Source organism: Thermobia domestica, chromosome 10 (assembly GCF_964235325.1).
Source record: "Thermobia domestica chromosome 10, izTheDome1.hap1.1, whole genome shotgun sequence".
Lineage (NCBI taxonomy): Eukaryota > Metazoa > Arthropoda > Insecta > Zygentoma > Lepismatidae > Thermobia > Thermobia domestica.
In genome coordinates this window covers 118,311,299-118,338,181 of record NC_137463.1, presented here as the reverse complement: position 1 = coordinate 118,338,181, position 26,883 = coordinate 118,311,299, and the positions used below count along the sequence as shown (strand labels likewise).

The window sequence follows — 26,883 nt, the reverse complement described above, 5'->3', positions numbered from 1 at the left end:
GAACACGTGTTTACATACATATATATAGTTAATTTAATATGCTAAATTAAGTGCTCAGAGCATTGTTTACATGTACATACGTCAAATATGTTATTATAGAATATTTTATTTGGACATCATCACACATATACACATTCTTCTAATAGATTATACACATGAAGCGTTCTTATGCTATGGTGATGCGTGAAATGTTAGTAGTCGCGAACGTATTTTTCTGTTTGGAACATGATAGGAGATTACTACTAATGATATTGGTGAATCCTTCTAATCATGAATAAGTTACTTTAAAAACAAAAAACTTTTTTTTTTTTTGTTTCACTAGAATGCAATAAGTAACGTGCCAAAAGTGTAACATATGTTTTTCATTTCGAGGATAGACTTCTTTCTGTCTATAAGTTAAGGCTCTCCGTTCTACACTTTTTAAAAATTCTAGTGAATGATTTAAAGACATTCAAAAATATTTTCTTTAAAAATGTAGAAAATAAGCCAGAAAGTATCTACAGAACATTATCATTACCTTCAAATATTTTCTCATACCCAGAAATTTGGGTACGCAATTTACGATGTCATAACAGTCGTGCACACAAATTTATCCAAGGTGTACTCAAAAAGTATGGTGAGTGTAGTTACACAGTGCCACCTATCGATGTTCTATCCATTTCAATTAATAAGCTGAATAGTCTAAACCTTTGGGACAGTCAGTGTCGAGTTTAAACGAGTTGTGACATGTTAGTTGGCTTCCATAGGCAGGAGAGTGAGAACGTGTTAAGAGTATCTGACGTACACCAACATTAGGTTTTGTTCTAAGCTGCAAAAAAAAGTGCCAAAGTAGCTCACGAAATGTCAAAATCAATGTATGGCCATAAAACAGTGATATTGAAGAATGTTTACAAGTAATATGACCGATTCAAAAGCAACAAGAAGTCGATTGAAAAGGAGCAACGATCGAGACGTGTTTCGATGTCAAAATCAGATGGAAACGTGCAAAATAGTGGCACAAACGATGTGTTCAAAGAGACAAATGACTATTTAAAACTTTTCCGAAAATAACTATTTGAAAGTTTTCCGAAGAACTAAACATCCCGTATGGGTCCGCGAAAAGCATTTTAACCACCGACTAAAAGAGCAAGTGGCTTCCTTCTCTACGTAAACGCAACTTGCTTTTGCGCCACGAGATTTCGGCCGAAAAATAATCCAGTCCGTCTACATTCGTTATGCTCACCAGATATAGCACTATGCGATTTCTGTCTCTTCCCAAAAATTAAAACCGTGCTTAAAGAAAACGTTCTGACACCATTTTTGATATAGAGAGTACCACAAGAAAGCAGTTGAACGCCCTTCCAAAAGAAGCCTTCCAGAAATGATTCCAGCATGGATTCAACGTTAGGATAAGCGCATTGCTAGCCAATGACAGTTCTTCAAAGAAGATTAAATCAAATTTTATGTAAGTTTATTACTTTGTTTCGAATAAAATTATTCACCTTATTTTTTGATCACACCTCGTACATTACACGAAAGGTCTTGAAAGCAATTATTAGCTCAATTAATAAAGTTTTGTAGTCGCTACTTTGCTTACTTTCTATATGTTCTATATGCTTCATTATGTCCTTAAATTACTCACCAAAATTCAAGAAAGTATAGTGGTGAACTTACCGAAGAGTCAAATTTGGATTGAACTGACTATAATTGGTTTACACATTCACGATGCGTATTCTATTTGGGAACTTACTGTCTTGTTCAAAAATCTGATCTGATTTGAAAAGCACTGCACTCTTACCTATTGTTGTAATTAAATTTAACAAATTCGATTTTCTTTGACCAATTCAGGAGACGAAGTATTAGCATTTCTTACATACGTTTGCCGGAATATGGCGTTTTAAAGCAGAATAATGTGAAGATTTTTTGAACAAGACTACACATACGCAGCATGTAGAATTTTAAGCACATTGATGTAATATTTCTTTTGTGGGCCAATTCTAACCAAATTTAAAACATACAATATCAATGAAATGTAATTATAAATGTCAATGTATTTACATAAATAGGTATACCTTAAATTGGACCTAATTTAAGCTGAAGCTACGGTAATAACAGAAAGAGTAACATGAAATACTTATTACGCTTATGTCATCAGAACTATTCTGTCCGCATTGACTGGTCACTTGCAGCAAATTACGAAGCTTTCATTCATTAATTAACAAGAACTTCTTCGTTCTCACGTGCATCAGTTGCCCTCCTATATCGTCCATCAACTGCAGCCTCTACGTTCTCTTTCCTCTTTTTCACTATACATTATATACACTATTACGTCCTTCAGAAAATGGTTCCTCCTCAGTTATCCCAAGAAAATTCTCTCCCACATTTTCATTACTCAAATATTGTATTCTTTTCGTACTATACCTAGCACTTGACCATAACATTCGACTCCGCTCATTTTCTCAATAATAATGAAGAATAAAGTAATTAATAATAACTGTGGCTTGATTCTGTAAATAAAGAGCTCCTGTCAAACAAAAGAAACTCGTTCAATTGAGAGATACGATAAGGCAATCGACTCCCTACTACATTATTTCTGATTTCTTAATGCACAGTCCACGTCTTATTTTAAGTAATTCTCCCCTTGAATGATATGAATCGAATTCGGGACCAAGAACTCCAAAGTTACACGTGCTAATTGGATACTAGACCTTTCGGACCTGATGGTAACGTTTGTGTACATCATATTTTAAGATTAATATAATTATTCTGGAGGATTCAAAATGGCTGTGTTTTCATGTCAATATTCTTTGAACTTGTCTAAATCATCTTCCGCTATTTCTCTGGTGCTTTCATCTGTTGTCAGGAAGGAAAGCACATTTATTTTAGAGAACTTGCTGGGGCTATCACGATGGACAAAGCTTAGCCACGGAGGTTGTTTTATTCTTGGCGAAACAAACTATTTGCAATAAATTCTCCTTCTGTTTTAGTGATGTGTTTTGAGTTTCTAAACTATGTAGATCACAATGCTGTTTTCGATTAATGCCATTTTGTATTTTACATACGTATTTCAACCCTAGTGCACGCAAAATGTTTGGTCCATAATTCTATAAATATGGCACGCGCAAACAAATTGACGGTTGTATTTCATATGTTAAGTCAACAAGAATAATAAGACAAAATAAAAATAAAATCGGAGAGTAAACAAAAAATCAAGTCTAAAAGAGCTAGAGAAAACTATAAAGTAATTATACTAAACGAAATTGGCTATACCTGCTTCACATAAATAATTGACATCTTTCATTATTATCTCTTGGCATTTAAGAGATTTGAATTTTTTAAAAATGTGATCACATTACAAAACTTAAACATTGTTCATATTTACACAATATTGTTTGAAATAAAATTTATTTAGTTTCTATGATAGAAAAATTACACTGCAATAAAGATAACCAAGACAGTTTTGTCTCTTTTTCACCTACTACCTTCGAACATCGATACGTCACCTAAGACGTACCTGGAAGATCAAAAATAGACCCCATCAGCATCGAGGACCTTCTGCCAACGTTCTGGAAGGCCATGGATTGCATTCCGGTAGAACTTGGTGGGCCGTGAAGTGAATTTTGCACCTCTATTAGGGATTTGAACTGGCGTCCTCGAAGGTGGTTTTTCCAGGAATGGAACAAGTGATAATCGGACAGTGCAATGTCCGGGTAGTATGGCAGGTACAATAGTATTTCTCATCCAAGGGGTAGAATAGTGTCCCGGGTCATCCTGGCCATGTGGGGCTTAGTGTTGTCTTGTAACACAAGGACCTCTTGGCGATTCAGAAGTGCAAAGCTCCACATTGATTTTTTCTCCAGAGTTTTGAGTTTTTCTTGAACACGGCTCAACTGCTGACAGTACGCAGTTGCATTCATGCTCTTATCAGCTGGTAGCAACTCCCGATGCACGATGCTGCGAGCAATCCACCAAACACACAGGAGGACCCTTTTCTGGTGCAGTGCTGGTTTCGGCTGTTTTAGAACAGGTTCATGGGATTCTAACCAATGATAACGGCGCAGTGGAGCTTCGTACAAGACCACTTCTCATCACATGTCAATATCATGTCCAGAAATGGCTACTTCCTCAGAAAGACAGCAGAGAAACACAGATCTTCCGGCACGTGGTGCATCTTCAAGTGTTTTGTCACCGTCCTTAAACTTGTTAAACCATCGCAGTACTGTCCACGTAGTCAGGATACCCTCACCAAAGGCCTGGCATATCTTCCGCCTCGTTGCAGCGGCGTTTGACCCCAGTTTGAACTCGTACAGCATACATGCCCTTATGACGCTCCGTGGAGGTCCCATGTTCACTCTGTCCTCACTCAAGTTCACTTTGTAATTGAACTGCCACAACTAGGGATGGCCACAAAGTTCCGGTTCCGCCAGAAACCGGTTCTTGGAGATCCGGTTTTCAGAACCGTTTCCGGAATCGGTTGCATACTTGGATCCGAAAATCCGATTACGAAGCCGGATCTTCTAGAACGGATCCGTTTAGAGCAGAAAACCGGTCCCACCAGAAACCGGTTCCGGTCATTCCTAACTCAAATTTGTTTTAAGAGATATGTAGCAAAGCAATCAGCAGAGGGTGAATTTTGTGCCAGAAAGGTTTTACATTTTTTAGATGTACATGTTAGTGAATAAGTACATGTTTGTGTATAAAAATAATTGTTTGGTGCACAAATACTAAAATTTAGTGCAGTGTGAAAACAAAAAACTTGCTAGGTTTTTTTCTGTAGCTGTAGGCCTAATTTTGCCTTTGCATTGCAATGTATTTAGAATTTGCATTGAATTGAAATTGTCCATAGATACATTATTGTGATAATTTTTCACCGGAGATACTTAAATATACATAAGAAAATGAAAGTTATTTCAGTAATGAAAGCTCGAATGAGTCCGAGATGTTTATGTTCAGTAGTAATTTTATATTACACCATTTCTTTCAGAGCTCATTTGCGAACAATAAAATCAGTTGTAGCTTACCCACAAAAAACTCCTATTCGATTATGTTCACACGTTCCTCCTTACGAGACGACATCGTACATAAATTCAGAACCGGTTCCGGAACCGGTTTCAGACTTTGATCTGAAAACCCGGTTCTGGAGCCAGATCTTAGGAAAAGGTTCCAGACCTTGAACCGAAAACCCGGTTCCGGAACCGGATCTTAGGAACCGGTTCGAGACCTGGATCCGAAAACGCAGTTCCGGAACCGGGTCCGTTCAGAGCCGAAAACCGATTCCACAAAGGATCCGGTTCCGGCAATCCCTCCCACAACCATGTAGTATGTGGATATACCCACACCAACAACTGACCATTCGCCTTATCTCCACTCGCATTCAACTCACGGTGTGAGAGCCAGTTGAACACAGACCTCCGCAAAAAGCGACAGAACTTTCTTAGTTACCTTTATAGTTCAATGTGACGTTACTATTGATTCAGTGATATTTGGAAACTGCTATAAACAACTGTACGTTTTTGCTTACTATATTATTTCGTGATACGCAGTATAATACCAGTTATCACGATTTATTATTAACATTTGTGAAGTTCGCAAAGCATAAATAGTCACTTAAATCCATTTTCGCTTTTCGAATCTTCTCTATCAAGTAGAAGATTCCGTTATATAAGTAAGTATCTGTATATAAAAGAGGCGTTTGTATAAGATACAAACAGCCGAATATAATAGATATTTGCACTTTAATATAATTATTTTAACTACATGATTTATTGAAAACATTTTTTATTACATCAGTTGAATTATTCGCGTATTTCACATTTCTTAGAATCAGAACTGTTAGGTTTCAGATTCTATAAATCCCTATATTTCAATGAGTTCTATTTTGACTTTATTTCCGAAATTGTGGAATTACTCAAATTGTGGAAATTTGTATATAACAAAATAGTTTTGAAACTAAGATTAAATTGTTTAAATTGATTTTCCCCTTGCCAATATATTTATTCAAAAACTGTTATTTTTATATATGGTCAACAGTTTCCGGACATCACTCGTAAAGAGTGTTTTTTGATGTTGATACAATGAGGTTATCTATCGTGTGACACATAGACTGTGCCTGAAGTCGTAATGAGAAGACGCGAGAGTGAAGCGTGGGTTATTCTGTGGAGTTTACGGATTTTCAAACTTGTCAGGCGATTGTGTCATATTTGTAGATCTCAGGAATTCATCACGGGAGATTTCGGCTCTCCTAAACATACCCAGGTCAACTGTTTCAGATATCATACAACCGAAGTGGAAGTGTGATGAAATGTCTACAACTCAAAAGTGAAAAATTAGACCTTACATTTTGAACTGCAGAGACCGCTAAGCATTAAAAAGTGTCGCTCTGAGAAATCGGCAACTACCTACCACAAACATCACCAAGGAATCTAGAGTGAATGAGAATCTACTCCTAGCATTATGGCTGTTCGGTGTGAGATATGGAAATTTGGTTTCCATGGCCGAGTAGCCTCCCAAGAGCCCAGACCTCAGTGATAAGTCCTAAGAGTCTCTTACATATGAAGTGACAACGTCCCTGGACCGCAGGAAAGAGGAAAAACGATAGAATGTGACGTTCAGATGAAAACGTGTAGGTTTAGAGAATGCCTGATGAACTGCATCTAGCGACCTGTGTAGTGCCGTCAGTGGAAAATAGAAGTATGGCTAAAAAGTCTAGTCCTGCTTTTCATGCAGAGGCCTTGAGCCTGGTGTCATGCCAGAAGGTTACAAGCAATTCTAATTGTTAATTTGCTGCTTGTAGGCATATTATTTGGTTGAAAAATAATTACTGGTTATGTGTTTCCATGCAATTAGTGATATAAAAGACTATGAAGGGAGTTTACTTACCGATGAATTCTGTTTTCCTCGAGTATGATAAGTGTTAATGGTATGAAATGTATGACATTAAGATAAGAGTGAAGAATTTTTTTTTATAAATGTGATACAACACGAAGTTCCATAGAATTACATAGGTCTGTGAATTAAAATTTTTGTTTTATAGCATATTGTGAAATAGGTAGGTGTTCCTATCTAGTTTTGATGTGCTGATTTCAAATCTACCGACTAATTTTCCCGTATCACTTAAGAATTTTGTCCAGCACGAATATTATCTATGATGTGTCGTCATGTTTAGGCATTGTGAGTTGGAAACCGTTCCAGATATAAACAAATAAATTAGTCTATTAAATTGCTCAGAGATTCCATTGTTGTTTGATTTCCCACATTACCCTTATCTCCTTGAAAAATTTGACGTCTATCCAATCTGGTGGATTTCAAGATGGCGATCCAAAAGTGCCATAAAACACATACTTTTTAATACGATATAAGTGATTGATGTTAGAATTACTGTTGTCGCCCCTGGTTCAGAAAAAAAAAGGGTTCTGGAACTACTGCATCACAGTGAAGGTCGCTCTCCTACACTCACGATTCCATTTGCATTTCCCATACTTCTAGTACTCATTATTAGCTAAAATTTATATCAATATATTTTATTCATATCTACTATATGTCAGTAGTTGTTTTATTTTGCTAAGTCATCAGTGAAGCGGTGAGATCTATTTGTTAGAAACATCGAGAAAAGTCTATGGGAACGAAAGAGTGCTATTAGCAGTTATTCACAAGAAGATAATTTAGAGTTAACGATCAACGAAATTCTGGCTTACCATGAGTATCCATATGTAAAGATTTATTAGTACATCTAAGAAGATCAGTTTTGAGAAAAGAAGAAGCAAAAACTTCACTAATAGTGAAAAGAGGCATTGGCCCAACCTACGTATAAAAGCTTTCCAAATAATGGAAACGCCTTACTAGTAATCGATCCATTACTACCAACGCAGGCAAACCTAAGTATTAATGTGAAAGATAATCAAAGGTATTGGAACCTGCAAAGTCACATCAAGATATAAACATGACACAAGAAGAAGGAGAAGAGTTTGAGTGTCAAGAGAAAGAAAAATTAATAACAAAAGAACAAGAAGAAAAGAAACAGTTGATAAGAAATTCAAGAAAGGACGAGGAAAAGTTTGAAAGAAGTCTCGGAACATGAAAAATGAATTTGTTAGTGAAGACCAAGGATGTTATAAATAGAGGACCTGCCCATATGTATCTTCATCCTATTAAATCGGTGAAGCCAAAAAGCAACCGAGCATCGGCACGTCTGATTTGCTACTCTCGTTTCTGCCATCGTCTGATTGTCTACTTTCGTTTCCGCCATGATTGTTGGCTCAAAACACTGCGATTCTATTGGGCGGAGTGGACAGAGTAGGGGTGGCAAAACTGTGACGTATGGCTTCAAGATTTTGTTGTAAGAGCAGATCCTCTATTTTATAAGATCCTTGTATAATTTACAATAAAAAAGAAAAGAAAAAGAGGAACCGATAAATGTAAAAAAGGAAGAAGAAAATAGCGGACAGAATGTGGGCACATTATTTGGTTAGAAAATAACTGCTGGTTGCGTGGTGTCATGTAATAAGTGATACAAAAGAGAATAAAGTTCGTTTACTTGGCTTCACGATGGATTCTGTTTTTGTGGAGTATGATAAGTGTTGATGATACGAAATGTATGGGGGAGAAGAGATGGCGCTGTAAACCATAAGTATCGAGGAGCTTTGCTCTCACTTTTTCTTTAATTTCTACTATTTACAATTTTTACTTTTGACAATTTAAATCTTTGTTACAATCTATACACTGTTTTACATTTTCAACATGTACACGCGCCACTTCTCCCTCTTATTTACAGTAAGAATGGGAAAAACATTTTTACTATCAATAGGCAATTTCGGCCATCTTCATATATATATTTATTTAAAACAATTTTTAGAGATGTAGCCGATCAGGCTGTTAGAGCTGCGGATTATAAATATAATAATACCTCGCAAGAAGTTCAAGAGATAGACATAGAAATATATGACATCACAAAAGGGTGAAGCAATTTTGTTTCAAAAGAAATGATACAACACGTAGTCGCATAGAATTGTTCATAATAAATGTTAATGATAATATAATGATAAATATGGTAAGTGGTGAAACGTTAGGTGCTAATTATATATGGTTACCATTGTAATTTAGGATAGTAACCAATTCATATTGAAACGTAGTAAACCATAATATTACAATCTCTACACTGCCTACCACCAAAAAGCATTGATGGTAGGCAGTGTAGAGATTGTAATTCGGTGATGAGCATTGTGTATATCACCATGATAGTGCACCTGTCCATACTACACGTTTTCTGGGGGAATGGTTTAACAACAATAACATATTGGTACTATACTGGGGTGGTCAGAGTCCATTTGAATCCGATTGAATATCTAAAAAATGTTTTGGACAGCTGATTTCGCACCAGACCACAGAGACCCACATCATATCTGCTCTCATTGCATCTTTATGTAAGTAATGATTTGAAATTCTCCGGGAAACCTTTTACCATCTGATCTAAAATCTCAAAAGGGGAGACGCTCATAAAGAGAGGGACTTTAATAACTTCGTATTTGATGTAACTATGAAAAAGATCCATGAGCAAAGCTGCTACTTAATTTCAAGTGGCTATTTGAAATACCGGATATTTTTTCATCATATACTTGATATAAATACGTATTTTGGTCTTCATCACCTTGCTTGAGTTGTTTGCTTGAACTAATGAATTCTGAATTACATTCGGTGCCTATTTTATTGATATAAAACTTAAAATATTAATTTGGTAATGTGGCTAGCACATCTGCTCTCACTGCCGTTATTTTTACATTCTGGATGGACTACAGTATTCCTTCATTTCTAGTACCTCTTGAACTTAGTTCAAATAGATCAAGATGCTGGATAACTACAATTAGAAAAACTTACACAAAGGAGTAAAAAAAGTTGTTCTATATAATTTTTATTTTACATATAATTTAGAAACCAAAGCTTTGCATGCACACTATATCTTACAAGTTTGTGGATCAGGTCAATGCCGACCACTATATTAAGTTTAAGATCGGATGAATTCGGTTGAACTCGTTCAAGAAAGAATCAGATGGAGAACGAGAAAAATATGTTTCCATCGAGAATTGAATCCGGAACTACACAAGATAACCTTTCAGCTACCTACTAAGGAGTAGCAGTGTGATAAATTAACCTAAAACCATGTAGTGAAAATAATGGTGCATTAGTTTGATGCACTAATTTGATGTGATTTATATTCAATGCCAACATACGTATAATTTATTGTTATTGATAACTATTAATGACGCTAAAGGACAGGGAAGTTTTCCAGGAAATAAATTGTAGCATCCATGCTACAAACAAATATCAAAAGGAAAGAGAAAATTATTCTCGGCTCTCGATGAAGACCTTTACCTTAATATAGCCATTAGCCATTATATTTATAAATCAAGGTCTGTTGATTTCCGTCGATTTTCTTATTTTCCAAAGCGAGCCTTCAGTGTTAAGTGCAATTTTTTTCTTTCCTACATTAACATTAATTAGGGACTTCAATTATTTAAAATAAGCAAAATTATGGCCCCATTACTGCTTTATTTATTAAATTACCGAAAAATTATAAGCCAACTATTATACACAACAATCTAGTTAGGTATGTTATTATTGCTACTAGGTATAGACATTATTACTAGCGAAGATCTGAAATGTGAATAAGAAATAAATGCGAGGGTAGGGATGCAGAAAGATGCCTTTTGAAAGAAGAAAATAGAATTTTAAGGAGCGTTGAATACGGAATGATGAAAAATACTTGTTCCTGATCAACGTTTCGCATGACGTACTTTATTGTATGAAGGAGAATTATTGACATTGCGAAACAGAAACTAGAAACGATTATAGATCTTCGAGATTTTGGACATGGGAACGGGACACATGGACAAAACTGTGAGAAATGAAAAAAAATGGCAGAAATAGTAAGGGAGAAAGAAGAATATTGGATAAAATATATAATAAAAATTAATGAACAATTTAAATGTGCATAGTCGTAAAAAAATCGTCTATTTGATTTTGATTCTTTTCTGTCTAACACAGGCCTTTAACTGTTACTTAAAAAGTATTTATCACGTTTTTATGATGCCTAATGAATTGATTTAGAAATTTGTTTGTACATAATTTAGGAACCAGAATTCCCCATGCCATTAATATTTCACACGGTTATACAGCAAAGTCACCATAATAAGTTTGGCCCTGATCGTAAAGTTCGGTATGTGTTATTATTATTTTTTATTATTTAATTTTTTGAAAATATGAATTAACATCTGATTGACAATTGCTCCGGAAACAATAGCTTGCACAACATACTATTTCACACCCTTATATTTATGCAGCATGTCAAACTCTACCATCGTGTCAAACTTGATCCCGATCGGTTGAGTTTCGTGTTCTTCGTTTCTGTAAATCTGAATCAAAATTTGACAGCCTATAACTCAGGAACCAAAAGCCTATATAACATAATATTACACTCGCTTGTAGCAGTCAAGATCGAATACTATACCAAGTTTAATACCGTTGAATTTCCCCTCTGACGTTACAACCCATGAAGAGTAGTTTTCCGTTAGATAATGTATGTTCAGGACTTCGATTACATTATCGTTATTTCTACCGTAGTTTGCTACCAGTTAATTCATTGCCTTGCAACACTAAGACAATACCACAAATTCAGTGTACCTTAGGAGCCGATATTGGGACCGCACGCATAATATCTCGAGCACTAACCATTCGGCTATACATGAACATCGTGCACGGTACCAACAGTTGAATTGATTGAGATAAACGATACTCTCCGTTTCTGTAATGAAACTTTCTCGAGATACGGGGTATGCAAGATAGAGGAAGAGAGGCAAAGAATTTGCTACATTCATACGTCATTTCCCTTTGTAATTAGTCAAGCGGCAAGGCCTACGGAAGTGTCCAGTTTGTCCAGTCATGGAGAGTTTTGTAGATACACAATTTTTATTTCTTCAATGAAATTGAACATTTCATCACTTGTTGCTTAAAAAGAAAGATTTCACAAGAAATTGCATAAGGCATGTTGGTATAAAAAATACGGCGAAAGTAGAGAAACACTTTCCTTTTTTTCTTTTTGTACAAAGGAAAAATATTTAAAGATCTTATACTATATATGAAATTGATGCACACAATCTAATAATAAATGTTATTTGCAAAGGAATCAGAGTACATTTTCAAGATTACGTTTGTGTTAGATAAATTATACAGTTGTATATTGCGTAATACAATCATGCTTTGCTCAACCTCCGGGATTAAGGATTAAAAAATCTACAATATGATTAGTGAGTGTATAACTTCATGCGTAGTTTTCGAGGAAACGGAGACAAGCGTTTTTCTAAAAAAAAAAAATGACGCTGTACAAGAAAAATGCTATTTATTGAGGTGAAATTGATACTGGCACATATCCTCATTAAGTTCTTCATTTTGATACTATCAGAACGACAGCACATTATATGATTAATTAAATACAGCCTAAAATTATCCTTAAATCTTAAACTTCAATATCTGTCCAACTAAAATATCGTTCAAAGGTAACATATACATTAGTCGATAGATCGTATTAAGCTGAAGAAAATGACATGCTCATTGGTATCAAAATCTCAACTGAATGTAAAATTGTTTAGATTTCTTAAAAGCTTTTGATAAAGTTAACATAACTATGTATTTTCATAATTATCCAATAGATTTAGCTTTTGATAAAGTTAACATAACTATGCATCTTCATAACTAGCCAATAGACTTAATGTACATTGTCAACTTCTTTTTCTGCTAAATTATTATCTGCTTTGCCAGATTAATCACCCAATTCCAAATTTGTCCCAGTATTTGAATTTTTGTATCCGCAGGGTAATGCTTTAGGAATCCTATTGTTCCTTCTTTAGATAGGGTATTTCCTATTATATTTCTCTTTACCATCTATGAACACTCCTCTTTGTTGATGATTGTAAGCTTTCCCAAAATATCTCTTCTAAAGACAAAAGCAGTATTTGGCCAACATTTCCGTGGTAATTTGATTCTCAACAAAATTCAAATCCAGTAATTATTCAGCAAGGTAATATCAGGTTCGAAATTAGGGAAAAAAAAAAACACGAAACCTTAATTTGTGAGAATTTTTGGAACAATCAGAATACCAGATATATTCAATATATACTGTATATGCCAACATGCAACGTATATCAATACTACTTTTTTATTTCGCCCAAATCCAAAATTGTGTAAATTTTCCCCTTTACAGTATGTGATCTCACAATGCTTATTTTCCGTTTACAGGAGGATATCTACAGTACAAGGCAAAAATAAAGGATTTAAATCATCCATAGTTTTAATAACGATTTTAGTCGTTTATTTTTGTCCTGTACTTTACTGATTTTTTCCAAAAAATCAACCTTTGACAAAATTAAAATGTAATCTATGCTTTTTAAATAACGATATCGTAAGAAATTTTTCTCTCTTGCAACTAGGGACATACGCATGGGGTGGTGCTACGGGTCCACACTCCCCAAAACCCTAACTTTTTTTTTGGTAAATTTAGTATAATATTAGGGGTAATTTTACAAAATTTTAGTATAATTTATCCTCATTGGATTTGGATCCCTCGAAATAAATTCCTATTTACACCCCTGCTTGCAACTAATGCAAGACGAATAAGTGGTAATTTCGTTACTTACTTCCGACCTCCACTGAAAACACAAAGAAGCATTTTACGAAAAAAATACGAATATATACAATCGAACAAATATATCCTTCTAGAATTAAACTTACTTTAGTTCTATCCCTCTAAAATATTTATGCAGGGTGGGCCATTTATCTGGAAACGTGTTTGTAACTTTTAAACTATGGACAGAAAACGCTGAAATTTTGTGCCGTAAAAATATCGGCAGGGCGACATTGTTTTCCATACTCTTCAATACCACAACGTTAACAATATTGCCAAGCCAAAATAAAGTTTTATTTTCTCAAATGGCACCACGTCAGATTATTACACATTTCAAATGTAAATGTAAAACAAAGAAAGAAAACACTTATCATGTAGTGTTCCAAGCTAAAGATAGTACAGTATCACACACATAGAAGAACTATCAAGTTTTGGAGGGTTCTACAATAATAATAAGGAAAGTGAGGTAGACAGGGTAATGAACATGCAAAATATCTGTAAGTCAAATTCTACGGTCGTCATGCGACGCGTTTTCAAGTAGAAACGAAGTTACAAGGAATTGAAAATTAGACTTTTACGAAAGGCTTAGAGAAGTATCGCATCGGATTATGTACTTGTTTTCAATAGGCATAAACATCATAATGCCGTTTACAGCAATTTGGTATCTCAAATCATACGGGAAATATATATAAAAAATGTAAAGTTTGATATATTGCTTAAAGTGACGTATTTGTGATAACTTTTTAAAACAATTTTTGGTTTACTTTGCTTCTATAACATTCACATACTTTTCGGTAGGTGTAATTGCAATAAGTTCTCGAAATTATATAAATTTAAGCAGTGCTGCAAACGTTAACAGTTTTTATCATATCTCCAGAACGATTTGAGATATCAAATCACTGTAAACGGCATTGTGACGTTCAGGTCTATTGAAAACTATCGATGCAATGCTAATGAATACCGACACACACACAAACTACATACAAAAATACTTAGTTTATATTAGGTAAACTCATTGGCACTTCATAAAGCAGTCATGCCATACAATACCTACTTTACTTCTACACGAGATAATAAGCATTTGCTTTAGTTTTTTCTGTTGTCTGTCCGTTATGATGTTCAGACCTGAAACAATCGTTCATCTACCTATGTTTCAAGATCATATTTGAAGCACATACACATAGCAAGATCAATTGTATTTTCCATATATTTGGTTGTCAACAATGATTTATCCCCTCCCATTACAAGCGTAAATATCATATCTCACAGGTGATCCTTTATTAAACGTTAACGGCGAGCAATAATTATAAATTATATTTCCAGTGAAAATGTGGACAAAAATTAAGAAACAAACAATAAAATTTTAAATTTGGCCAATAATTACAATAAATGGTATTTATTCGAGATTTGTTGTTTAAAAAAATGGCAAAATATTTCATTCTTTACTAATTGCCAAAATGTTAAGTACGAAGAGAGGCAATAACGAAATATCAAACAATTAAGTAGCAGCTTACCTAAGAGTTTGCCTAATAGTAGATATGTTGTAAAATGATCTTAAGTAAAATACTGTTTCATAGATTGTCGTTGCTGTTTCGTGATTTTCTGTCCACCCATCTCATCTTCAGTCTTGTCTCTGATGTCACTAGCAACCTACGCCCTCAGTTTTTTTATTTCTTCGTTTTACCTGTATCTTTTAACCACCATTACTTTTCTCGTCTCTTCCCATAACATGATCAAACCTCTCTGTAGTATCTATTGTATCTTTTTCTTTAAGACTTTAACTTTATGTCTTATTTACTCTGTTCTTCATTTTTACTCCTTTTATTCTATTCTTCTTCATCATCCTGTTCTCCGTTCTCCACAAGTCATCTTCCATTTTCCTATCCGCCTCTCTCATTCAAGTTCTCGATCTGTTTCTTGAATTTCTATCCCATACAGTTTTTATTGAGGTTTACTGGACATTTGTCATCGCAAAAGACTTCTAAGAACTATTTCAAAGAACGGTATATCTTTTGTCCTCGATCGATCATAAGAATATTTATAAGTGGTACAGGCTACAGTTATAACTGAAGTATTCATGAAATATGAACAACATAAGCGTTTTCAGAAAAGTTTTGTCCAAAGAAAACTTATGTCCCTCAGTAGAACACTCTATTGGGATCCTTTAGAAAGAAATGGTTATGTCATATTTTAGGTTTAACAATGAAACATTTATTCACAAAATATTTCTAAAAGTCATTAAAGCGATTTTGCAGAAAATCATTGGAACAAATCACATCCACATTATTAATGTATCTCTTCTGAAATTCTATAAGAAAAAATGATGCTAAATTATATGCTTGTGTTTGAAATACACGTAAAAGTTACAAGTGTTTTTGAGATAATTCCGGTTATTAATTTCCATTTTTCACCATTACATTTTAGTGTAGAAGAAAAATTCGAAAAAGTAAAAAAGCTGGTGAATCATATAAAAGTCTTAACTTTGAAATTTGGTTTAGGTACGTTGAACAGCATGGCCTCTAGGCATCTGACGAACAAATGTCCAAAATGTATATAATTCTCTCAAACATTATTCCTCCTATATTGGTTTTGTCTTAATAATCTGATGGCCGTTTCTAGTAAGTGCAGAATATTGGATAATTTCTCTTCTTCAAAGAACTTCCAGACAATATGGCAGGTGTCCAGAATTATATTATTTTTAATATTACGTTTACGAAATTTGTTCGATATGCACGGTTTTAAAGCCATGAACACGTGTTGATATTGGGTTAATTAATTATAGTATGTAGATCACATTTCTAATTCATGAATTATTTTCCATAGTTATTACCCTTGAAAAAGAAAGTCTTTAGTAGATACTGTTTTTCTTTTAAAGACAATTACTTTAAAAATTATCGTTATGAACAGCAGAGAGTATGTTTTTTCTTCACGGTTAGCTTCTTTCATTTAACTAGCTTAAGTGTTTAGTGAAGGTAAAGAGGTTACACACTGCTGACGCTACTTTCAATTGTTCGTGACAAATAAGCCTTTTGCTACAACGAATAAAGCTCTAATCTCTTATCTATCAGCAGTTAACAAAAATCAGCAATCAACAAAAAAAAAAAAAAAAAAAAAAAAAAAATGAGAGTGGTTTAACGTCATGTGTGTTAACCTTTTACAACTTACATGGTTACGGATCCTTTTTCTTTCTCTACCTTTGTTTTAATATTATTAATTTTCTGCTCCAAAGCATGATGATTTAAATTAGATAAAAACAAGTCATGTGCTGTAGTCATAAACGAAAAGTAAGTTTTTAAAAAAAGTTTTACGGATTAACTAGTTCTTGCTCCTTTTAGAGAACAATTTTCAGGAAGATATGATTTTTTAAAACTGTTCGTTATAATAACCGATAATAATCAGGAAATTTAATACTACAGTTAAGGAGTTAGTAATGTTTGCTGGCACTACAATTAAGAAATAATTTTATTGGAAAATTAAATATGAAAGATAAGCTGAAATGTTAAAATACAATGGTTACAACACGACAAATTACTGCAGATAGGAATAAGGTTCTTGTTGGTAGAAATAATAAATGCTTAACCAACTCATACGTTACATATGAGCATTTTAATATTAATGTCACAAATTACCATTCATTTAATGTAGTTTAAACTGAAAAGAGAGGAAGTGACTGCAAAGTAATTAAAATTAACACGAGTTTATTATTATTATTATAGTATTTCAGAGTTTACTTATTTTAATAGTGAAATATAATTTTGCCGCTACATTTCTAGCTTTGCGCACTAGACGAGACGAGATAAAATTCTGTGGAACCACGGTAACGGACTATCACACAAGTCGATCATTGTGACAGCATTTATTTTTCGGAAAATTCAACGAATATTCTTTATCAAGTTTCGTATTCACCTGATATGGCCTCAATTGACCTTCTCCTCTTTCGAAAACTCAAATTACCACTTCACGGAAGGAGTTTTTATTTAATTGACTCCATCAAACGAAATTCACTGAAAGAGCCAAAGATTATTCCAGAAAATTACTGCAGAAAGTATTTTGATGATTGGGTTAATCGTTGACATATATATGTGTTGCTTCAAATGGGGTACCTTTTGAAGGCGGTAATTTAAATTTCGGCAATTAATGAAATATTTTGTGTTTTACTTACAAATTTCACGAACTTCTCTTTGACAGAATGTAATTTTTAAACCCCCCATAAACATGCTGTTCGAGCTATTTTCATACAATCAACATTGTGGACTGTATTCATTAAAAGATAAGATGCCTTCGAAGTCTTTCTTACGAATAGTGGTCGCCATGTGACTTGAAAGAAGCTCATTCGGAGCTCACGAAAAGTCATGTGGCTTTCCTTATGAAATTATTTAATGGTTTTACAATTAAAATGAAATTAAAATACAGACTTAAATTGGTTTTGAAAAATGGAACTGATGATATGACCATTCAATGTTATTCCTGCACTTTGGCAGCATTGCAGGAACAGTCAAGAGCTTTTCTATAAGCTCTATACTTTCACATTTGACAATGACAATGGCAAGTACGCCATCGTCTGCTTTGCATTATGTGTAAGAACGAAAGTATACCCAATAAAGGACTGCAGTTTCTCCTAAATTTTCGATCTAAATATCTAGTGAACATCTGAATGTAAATCGAAGATAAACATTATTACCGTCATAAGAATTGTAAAAAGGTACCCAAAATAGACAAAACCATGCCAAAATATTTGTACTTACTTTAATAACAACTAAATGGCACCGAATGGTTAAACTCATTTTATTATTATTATTATTATTATTATTATTATTATTATTATTATTATTATTATTATTATTATTATTATTACTTATAGAATATTACGAACATTCCCATCATGATCAATTTGATGCACTATACGTGAGAAGTAAGTGTAAGGTTATTATTAGTATATAGTTATTTTTTAAATTAGAATTTTATATTTTTTCTTAGTTTTTGGCATTTATTGACAAATAAAACTTACTGAATTTTAATGTGATGATGGTGATGATGATAGACTTTAATTTAAGAAGTAGTTGAAGAATTGATATCAAAAGCCAGTCATACCCAAATTTTCAGGATATTAAAAAGCGGACACTAATGCCTTTATCCCTTTTAGCAGGAACATCAGGATTTAAAAGTATAATTTCAATATGTCAGAATCTATTTTGTATAATCTGGTTATCTCAATAGATATAACGTGGCTTACAGAAGTCCAAAAGGAAGCCCTAACTCCTGGCTATGAATTTTGAATTTCACATCTTTTGATATTAAGAGTCAATTGTTTCTATTTTTATCCTTTATTCACAACTGTTTTTAACCTGTATTTTACGTGTTGCATTTTACATTTTATTTTTCCTAAATACCTCAAACTTTGTTTGGTTAAAATGCGATCTAAACTTCGAGGTAGAATATTCTATACAATTAGTAGGCTCATAAACAGGATTATCTTAAAGAGGGCACACAAAAGTCCCTCTACTAACCAATAGAAGACTTAAGAAACTAATGCATATTCAAACAAATATGAGCATTAAAAAATCATAACCCAGGAAAATATCTTAATACCTGTAAATACTTATATTATATTTTTAGAATATAAACAGACGCTTCCCAGCGATATCACTAAGCCTTTACTTTAGAAGAGACATAACCTTCCGTAAACACATTTTAATCCTGCCGAAGGATGATTAGTATAGATGTAATAGATTAATCATAGTTATAAACACAGAATGAAAGAAATTCTCTTATAACGTACAACGAATCAATATGTTCTACGAGTAAGAATGATTCAGATTTACAGCAGAACATTTGTCAGTGCAGTGAGAATTTCAATATAAAATTTGTGTCTAACTACTATACGTAGAAGCACTTTTTTCAACGTTTAGTCCTCAACATCTACTAAACCAATGTGTGAGATGAATTTACGACATCATGAGCATAGGAGAAAATATTTATTTTCAAAAAGTTAATAAATATAATAAGAATAAGAATAAGAAAGACACATACGTGACTTCCTATAATGATATGGTGTCTTACACTTTTGTATGGCCATAACCTCTCCCCAAAGCTCATTGAACAACACCATTTTGAAAATCTTTTAATAAAACTTGAGTTATCGCGAATTGTGAGTAAAGTAAAGTATTCCAATTTGACAATGCTAAGTCAATAAGCATAAACCTTCAAAATGATTTAGTTGTTGAAAAAGTAAAAGTAATCAAAATTAAGATTTTCATCCGGTTAAAGGAAAACCCTGTTATAGGTGCAACACATTTGTCCATTTTATCTATACATGTCCGGGAACGATATGCGTGATACAGCTAGAGCATCAGCTCAATAAACTTACCTTCAGCAATAATGAAATGTTTCCTCAAAGGTTACTGTTCAATATACATGCAGCAACAGTGGTTAATTTTCGAAAGATAATTTGAAAGTGCAGCAGAGAAATTAAATATAATTATTAAAGATGATCATTTTTTTTTTTATCAGACTCAGAGAGTAGTGTAAAGTGCAATATTTATTTTATTTCTTATTCTGATTATTGATAGGCGTCCCTTTACAAATAGACGGACATACACCAGGTTTGCATTTCTGAATTTCGCTGACGGATTGGTTGTCCAGGGAAACACCAAACATGCAATTGATTCTTCTCAAGAGGACATCGATTTCACTCAGTCAAACAGTGGAACACCTTTCGAAAAGCGTGTGGGTGAGCATTTCTTTCACCAAAAAATCTGGCATACAAGTCAGCTCGACAAGAAATAAGAATCATCAGAAGAATAAACTTAAATCAGTTGAAGTTGTAAAGAGTACGCATATAGCCGATTCGAAGTATCTCGAGAAAACGATGCCTAGAGATATGTATAGAAATAAATTGATGTGGATAAGTAGACTAATAGAGGTAACAGAACCAAGACAGTAGAAAAGGATATCCATGAGCTAAAAGATGAAAGAATCGGAAGACGACCGAAAGAGTACTCGGAAACGTATGTCAGAGAGAAGATAGAGCTGAAATAAAAGAAGAGAAACAAGAAGGTTGATTTTATTGAAGACAGGCGAGAAGGTTAGGAGGTTATGACAGAATATAAATCATATTTAATGTTACAATGGGGAAGAGTGCTAAGTTTATACGCTATATGTAATAGGTTTCTTGAAGTAAATTTATTTGGTTGATGAATGCGAACTAGATGTGACTATAACAAGAAATCCGATCATCATATTCATAGATTGATTGGGAGTTGAGGAAATCTTTAACTACAAGGAAAGAATAGGACAGATGTCTTCCCAAAAGTTAAACGCATATCTCTTGTCCTTATTAGGCCTAAAAGAATTATTTCGGTGATATATTTTTATAATCACTTTTACAGAAATAAATAAAGTAGTGTGTATTTTGAATACCTAATATTTATAATTTAAGAATTAGGGGTGTGATAGGAGATATATCAGGAAGATCAATGAAGGTTAATATTCGTTTACTTTAATTTAGCATTCTTTTCAGTAGCGAGACTATGTAAGATGTTGAACTACAGCTTAACGTGTGATCCGAACCACATGATATTCCGCCTGAAATCGGTTAATATTCGTAGGTGAAAATGGAAAAAAATAATTGAAAAACACAGAGTAGAAGAGTCTCAAATAGCCCTAATCTCCTGACCCTATCCTGAAATATTTCATATTTGAATCATACTTGTATTCGATATTACCAAAATCTCCAGTTTGGACGTTAATTTTCCTACGTACATGCATAAGAAATTTCCGCAAATTTAATAGAAATTCATATCTTAAAGAATAGTAAATATGTAACTGAAGCCACATAAGTTCAATTACAGTACATAGTTCTTTCTGTTTAAAATACAACGAAAAATTAGAATTCGTAAAAAAAAACTCATTTAAAAAATATTTCAAAAGTCTTTGTCTTTGTTTGTTACTGGAATAAAAGTACTACTACCTATACATAGAGATGAGATCTTTATGTTTATAATAATTTCACACGGCGCCCATGTTGTGGTTTCCAAGGGAGCAAGTATAAGCGACATTTCAAATGTAGTCTCAGATTTTGCGGTAACTACTCTAAAATATCTATTGGGATTTCGATCTTCCGAAGCACAATTTTCTCTAAAGGGAGGCAAGCGCCCCATCTTGCACCCCCTGATGGGCGCCCTTCCGGTGGGAGCATATAGAAAAGAAAAATTAGGTATTTTACTTTAGGAACGTATTTCATGTTTTGTGCATCCACCTTGCCATCACTGTTCACTATATAAAAATGTTTATATATATATATAGGGTGTAACAATAATATACGGCAAAATTTCAATGGTAGATTCCTTATGGGTAGACAAGCAAGAAAGTTTATATGACCATATGCCGGAAAATGCATCGTTACAGATTTACGGCCATTGAGCCGCATGACGGTATGAAATAGTCCCATTTTGAGCGCCCATCAATGTAACTCAATTTAAACCTCAATATCTCAGCCCCATCTTAAGCTAGGAAGATAATTTTTATATCATTGTGTTCCTGAAGGACGAAGCTTTCCGCCGATATGAATCTTGTGTATGGGAGAGATAACGACGGACAGGGAGGATAAAGTATGTGCTTTTTAGTTTTTTGCATCAGTATTTTTATAATGGCATTCCTTCCCCCTTGGAGGTACACTCATAAAAATTGGTATATGAAGCAATGAAGTACTCCGCTATATCGTAAAAGCCTGCTTGTGTACTTGTTACTTATATAGGGGAGGAGGGGGAGAACAAAGTTAGCCAATTTTTTGAGTCTTAGTTTCAAAATTACATTCATTTTCAAGGCGGCTCCATATAAGGCTTCTACGCAACAAGTAGAAGTAGCGATGGCCGTAACTCTGTAACGATGCATTTCCCGACAAAAGGTCATATGAACTTTTTTGCTAGTCTACCCATAAGGAATCCAACCCCGAAATTTTGCCGAACCTTTTTGTTACAGCCTATATATATATATATATATATATATATATATATATATATATATATATATATATATATATATATATATATATATATACAGTCTGTTACAAAATAACTGCACCACCTAAGAAAAATCGATACATTTTGCGAATTGTTATATATTTTATGACAGATATTAATTGCAATTGTTTCAAATTATTTCTATACATCGTTTGGTGTTTTATCTACTACATATGTAGAGACAAAAGATTCAAGTACAATATATTATATAATAATAAGCTACAAATAGCCATTATTACAAAAAGTATGAACATATTTGTTTTCATGCACTTTGTATGAACTCATGTTAACATCTCATTAATGAACAATAAATGGATGCGAGTTTTCTTGAACAGTATTGTTAAGTGTATAAAACCCTTATCTGTGCATATACCCTATTCAGCACTTTGTATGTTTCCCATGTACCGCTTTCAGTGCTGCCAACCTACTTGGCATGCTGTGTACTAGAGACTGGCACAAGGATTCGTCTAACTCATGGAACCAAACGTGCACCACAGCTTCAATAAGCTCCTTCCTTGTTTGGATGCACTTCCCTGAAAGCTTGCGAGACATGATATGCCATAAATTTTCAATAGGATTCATGTCTGGAGAGTTAGGTGGCAACTACAACCATTGGATATGCATGTCTGGAAACCACTTCTTAACAACAGCAGCTCTGTGACACGGCGCATTATCATCTTGAAATGTGAAGTAATATAAGTTTTTGCCTCAGAAATGACCCCTTGCTGTTACTAGAAGTTTACGTTTTAAAATGTCCATGTAATACTGTGCATTAACTGATCTGTTACAAATTTCTAGTCTTCCGACACCTTTCGACATGAAACAGCTCCACACCATTACACTCTCACCAAACTTCTCTGTCGGCGATATACAGTCGCTATTAAGTTCTTCTCCACTTCTCATCCATAGTCGGACGCCACTATTATTCCCAAGCACCCTAAACTTTTTTCAACGAAGAAAATCACCTGTACCCATTCTTCAACACCCACGCTTCGTACATGGTAAGAAAGTGTTTCCTGGCTTTTACCTGATTTGCGTTAAGTATCGGCTTCTTTCTAGGTGCTTTCTTCCGAATTCCTTGTTCCTTTAGCCGTCTAACAACTGTTACGTAGCTTACACTAATACCAGTATCATCGGACACAGTTTGAGCAATTTGTCGTGAAGATGATGCTCTGCTTGTCAGAGTTAGGGCCTCAATTTTTCTGTCTATCAGTGGGCTTGTTTTTTGCCTTCAACCACATTTGTCTCTCAAAGAGGACATATTATACATTGTTTGATTTTTAATAACTCCACCAACCGTTGTATGATGCAGTTCAAGTTGTTTTGCAATTTGACATTGCGAAATGCCACGATAGTACAACGACAGTATCTTCCCTTGTTTACGAGGCGATGTGTCGTTCAGTATTTTACCCATTTCTATTACGTAATCACACTAACTATAGAAGATCAATCACAAATATCATATACTTATCATAAACAATAACTCATAAACACAAAAGGTTACGTACGGAACAAATTTTCATCAACAACGATCAGCGGATCACCATTCACTTGTGCATACATGAGTCAGTCATTTACACAGTGAATGCACTGCCACATGTTGAGCAAAGATCACACAAAATCTATGAGTAGCATTAAACAGAAACGTATAAAAAATCAATGGTGATCAATTGTTTGATATATTGAGCCCCTTTAGAGATGAAATTAATTAACAATTTTCTAAGAGAAATTAAAACTTTGAAAATTTAGCAGGTGGTGCAGTTATTTTGTAACAGACTGTATATATATATATATATATATAAAAGGGAATTAATAGCTCTAGTTAATCACCTTGTAGTTTACTCATTAGTGTAGATAATCCACCCATCACTTGTTAGCATGCAATCAACTCATAATTACATTCTTTCTGTTACCTTAACGATTTTCCTTTATTTTATATATATTTTTGTTTTACTTATTATAAAATAGTATTTTAGTTTTGAATCAGAATATATTATAAAAAATCTCATAGGTCAGTGGTGATAAGTGGTGGCCCACTGGCCAGATCTGGACAGAGAATGTAAATCAAAAGATGTACAATTTATTCTTATATTTCACTGCATGTGTACCAAGGATAGTACAACTGCCCATGATAATATACCTGTATCAAGATTTGGCTTTTAACTGTGAAAATATTGTCTCTTATCTCTTAGTTATCAAACCCGTACCATAAGACAAGGATGTTGATCCTCCTGGGTCTATTTTTAGAAAAAAGTAAACTACATAAAAATTAGTTTCAAATGTAGGTAGGTGAGGACATAATTTGGCTTAGGAGAAAAAGGCATTATAGAATAAAGATTACAAAAACACGTGACTTATTCAGTGAACCTTCGCCTCAGGTATAGAGGCAGGAAAATCACTCTAAATATGGTTGTTATGTTCTGGTCTACAGTGTATTGTAAAGTGGCCGTCGCTACCACAGATCATCCAAAGAAAGGAAAGCACAATATGTAAAACTTTACTTCTAAAGAGAAGGCGTAGCTTTCTGAGGAAAATTTGAACTAAGAAATTAAGTGTTTCATTTATCAGTATGACTGAAAATTAGCGTAATTTGCTAGCATAGCACCACTGTATTTTGAAACGAAACTCACACTTTTAAAAGAAATAAAAGACTATACTGAATATTACTTTTACACATTAAATTAAATGTTCTATTATAAATAATCACTAGTAATGTAATTTCTACAAGAAACCGTGGATCTACGAATTAGCAATGGATTGCAATCGATATGGAACCTAATTTACGATTACTAGGATTAATATTAACAGCCATCGACCCTCTGAAATAGGTATTTAGTTAACAAACAATCTAGGATTGAAAATCTGATTGGAAGTTTGATAAAGGAAATGAATCAATCAGTTTGCGAAGAGATCTAATTTAAACTCCGTTTCTCCTGCTGTAAATTGCAGAGGGTCAGGGACGACGGAACGGAAGACCTTCGGTGCTGATAGTTGGAAGAACGAAGGCCAGGGAAACTGTTATTGGCCTTGCCACACGACATCAACACAATAAAGAAATGGTATGGCTGGAAATGAAAGCTAATATTTTGAGAAATTAACTCCAATCTGAGAAAGTCGGAAACGTAAATTAAAAATGATATTTTAAGAACAATGTTTCAAAAAATCTCTTCTGTATCCCAGGTTAATTTCGAAATGCAATCCTGCATCTACTTTTCTTACTGCTTGATACATGGCTAAATTATTGAAGTTTTTGCCTTTTGTATAGGAATTTGTTCTCGGTAGAAATTTGTGTTTGGGTGAAGAGACTCAGATCTTACCGAAAATAGTTTCACTCAGAAAAGTGTAAAACCAGAAGCTGAATCACAGATGGAGCAAGGACGTTCAAATTAGCACATTATTATAACGGTCATCGTATCAAGCACCAAAGCAGCAAGGACGGGTTGTCTTGAATCGTAAAGTATATCCAACGTCTCTGCTTGAAAGTTACCATTTATTCTTGAATCTTTTGTTTATTTAGGGATCGATATAGTCAGGATGACCAGATTTGTGTGCTTTACCAACTTTGGGGCTATTATTGTCCCTGTGTACTAAGAATTGTTTTCCAGACAATGAAATGTCCCAGATACCTAAACTTTGATTTACCTGAAAAACTCATTTAAAGTACCTGTGCAATCTGTTCATGCCCGCAAAGGACGATTTCAAGACAAGCTGTTATTTCCGGAGAACTTTTACCAAATGTATACTAGGTAGTTGTTGTACTTCATATCACTACCAAATTTTAGGTTTGTTATCCTCAGTGAACATTTCCAAAGCAAAGAAATAAACTTACTACCGTCGATATATATAAAGATTTCTAAGGTATAAAAGGTGACTATTTATTCTCAAGAATTAACTTTCGAAACCACTCATTTTTCTTTAACAATTGTATTACATGTGTAAAAATAGTACTATCATGAGACGATATTAATAAAAAATCTGGTCAGACTTCAAAATGCTTCCAAGTGGCGTGACATGGCATTAAAAATTCAATATAAGAAAATCGAAAAATGGAATCCCACAAAACTTCTCGTGTCCCAAAATTCAGTTGCAATATTCCAGAAGTGTAATGACTTGAACATCATAGTAATGTTGAAAATATTATAAAAATGACCCATTTCATCTTGTCAGTTGTCGGAACTACTTCAAGCATAGAATCTTCAGTTTGATGAACATGCA

The 26,883-nt window shown here is 33.9% G+C and overlaps 1 protein-coding gene across 6 annotated transcripts in view; it reads right to left on the bottom strand.

The window, feature by feature from the left end:
* The window catches only part of LOC145662678 (uncharacterized), a 481,436-nt gene that overhangs the window by 223,025 nt on the left and 231,528 nt on the right, over window positions 1-26,883 (bottom strand). Inside the window, exon 4 of one of the 6 annotated variants that reach the window (XM_081728497.1) lies at window positions 13,662-13,673. The exons of the other annotated variants lie outside the window; for them this stretch is intronic. Coding sequence (XP_081584623.1) covers window positions 13,662-13,673 — 12 coding nt within the window. The remainder of the gene's footprint in view (window positions 1-13,661; window positions 13,674-26,883) is intronic. 6 annotated transcript variants of the gene reach the window in all.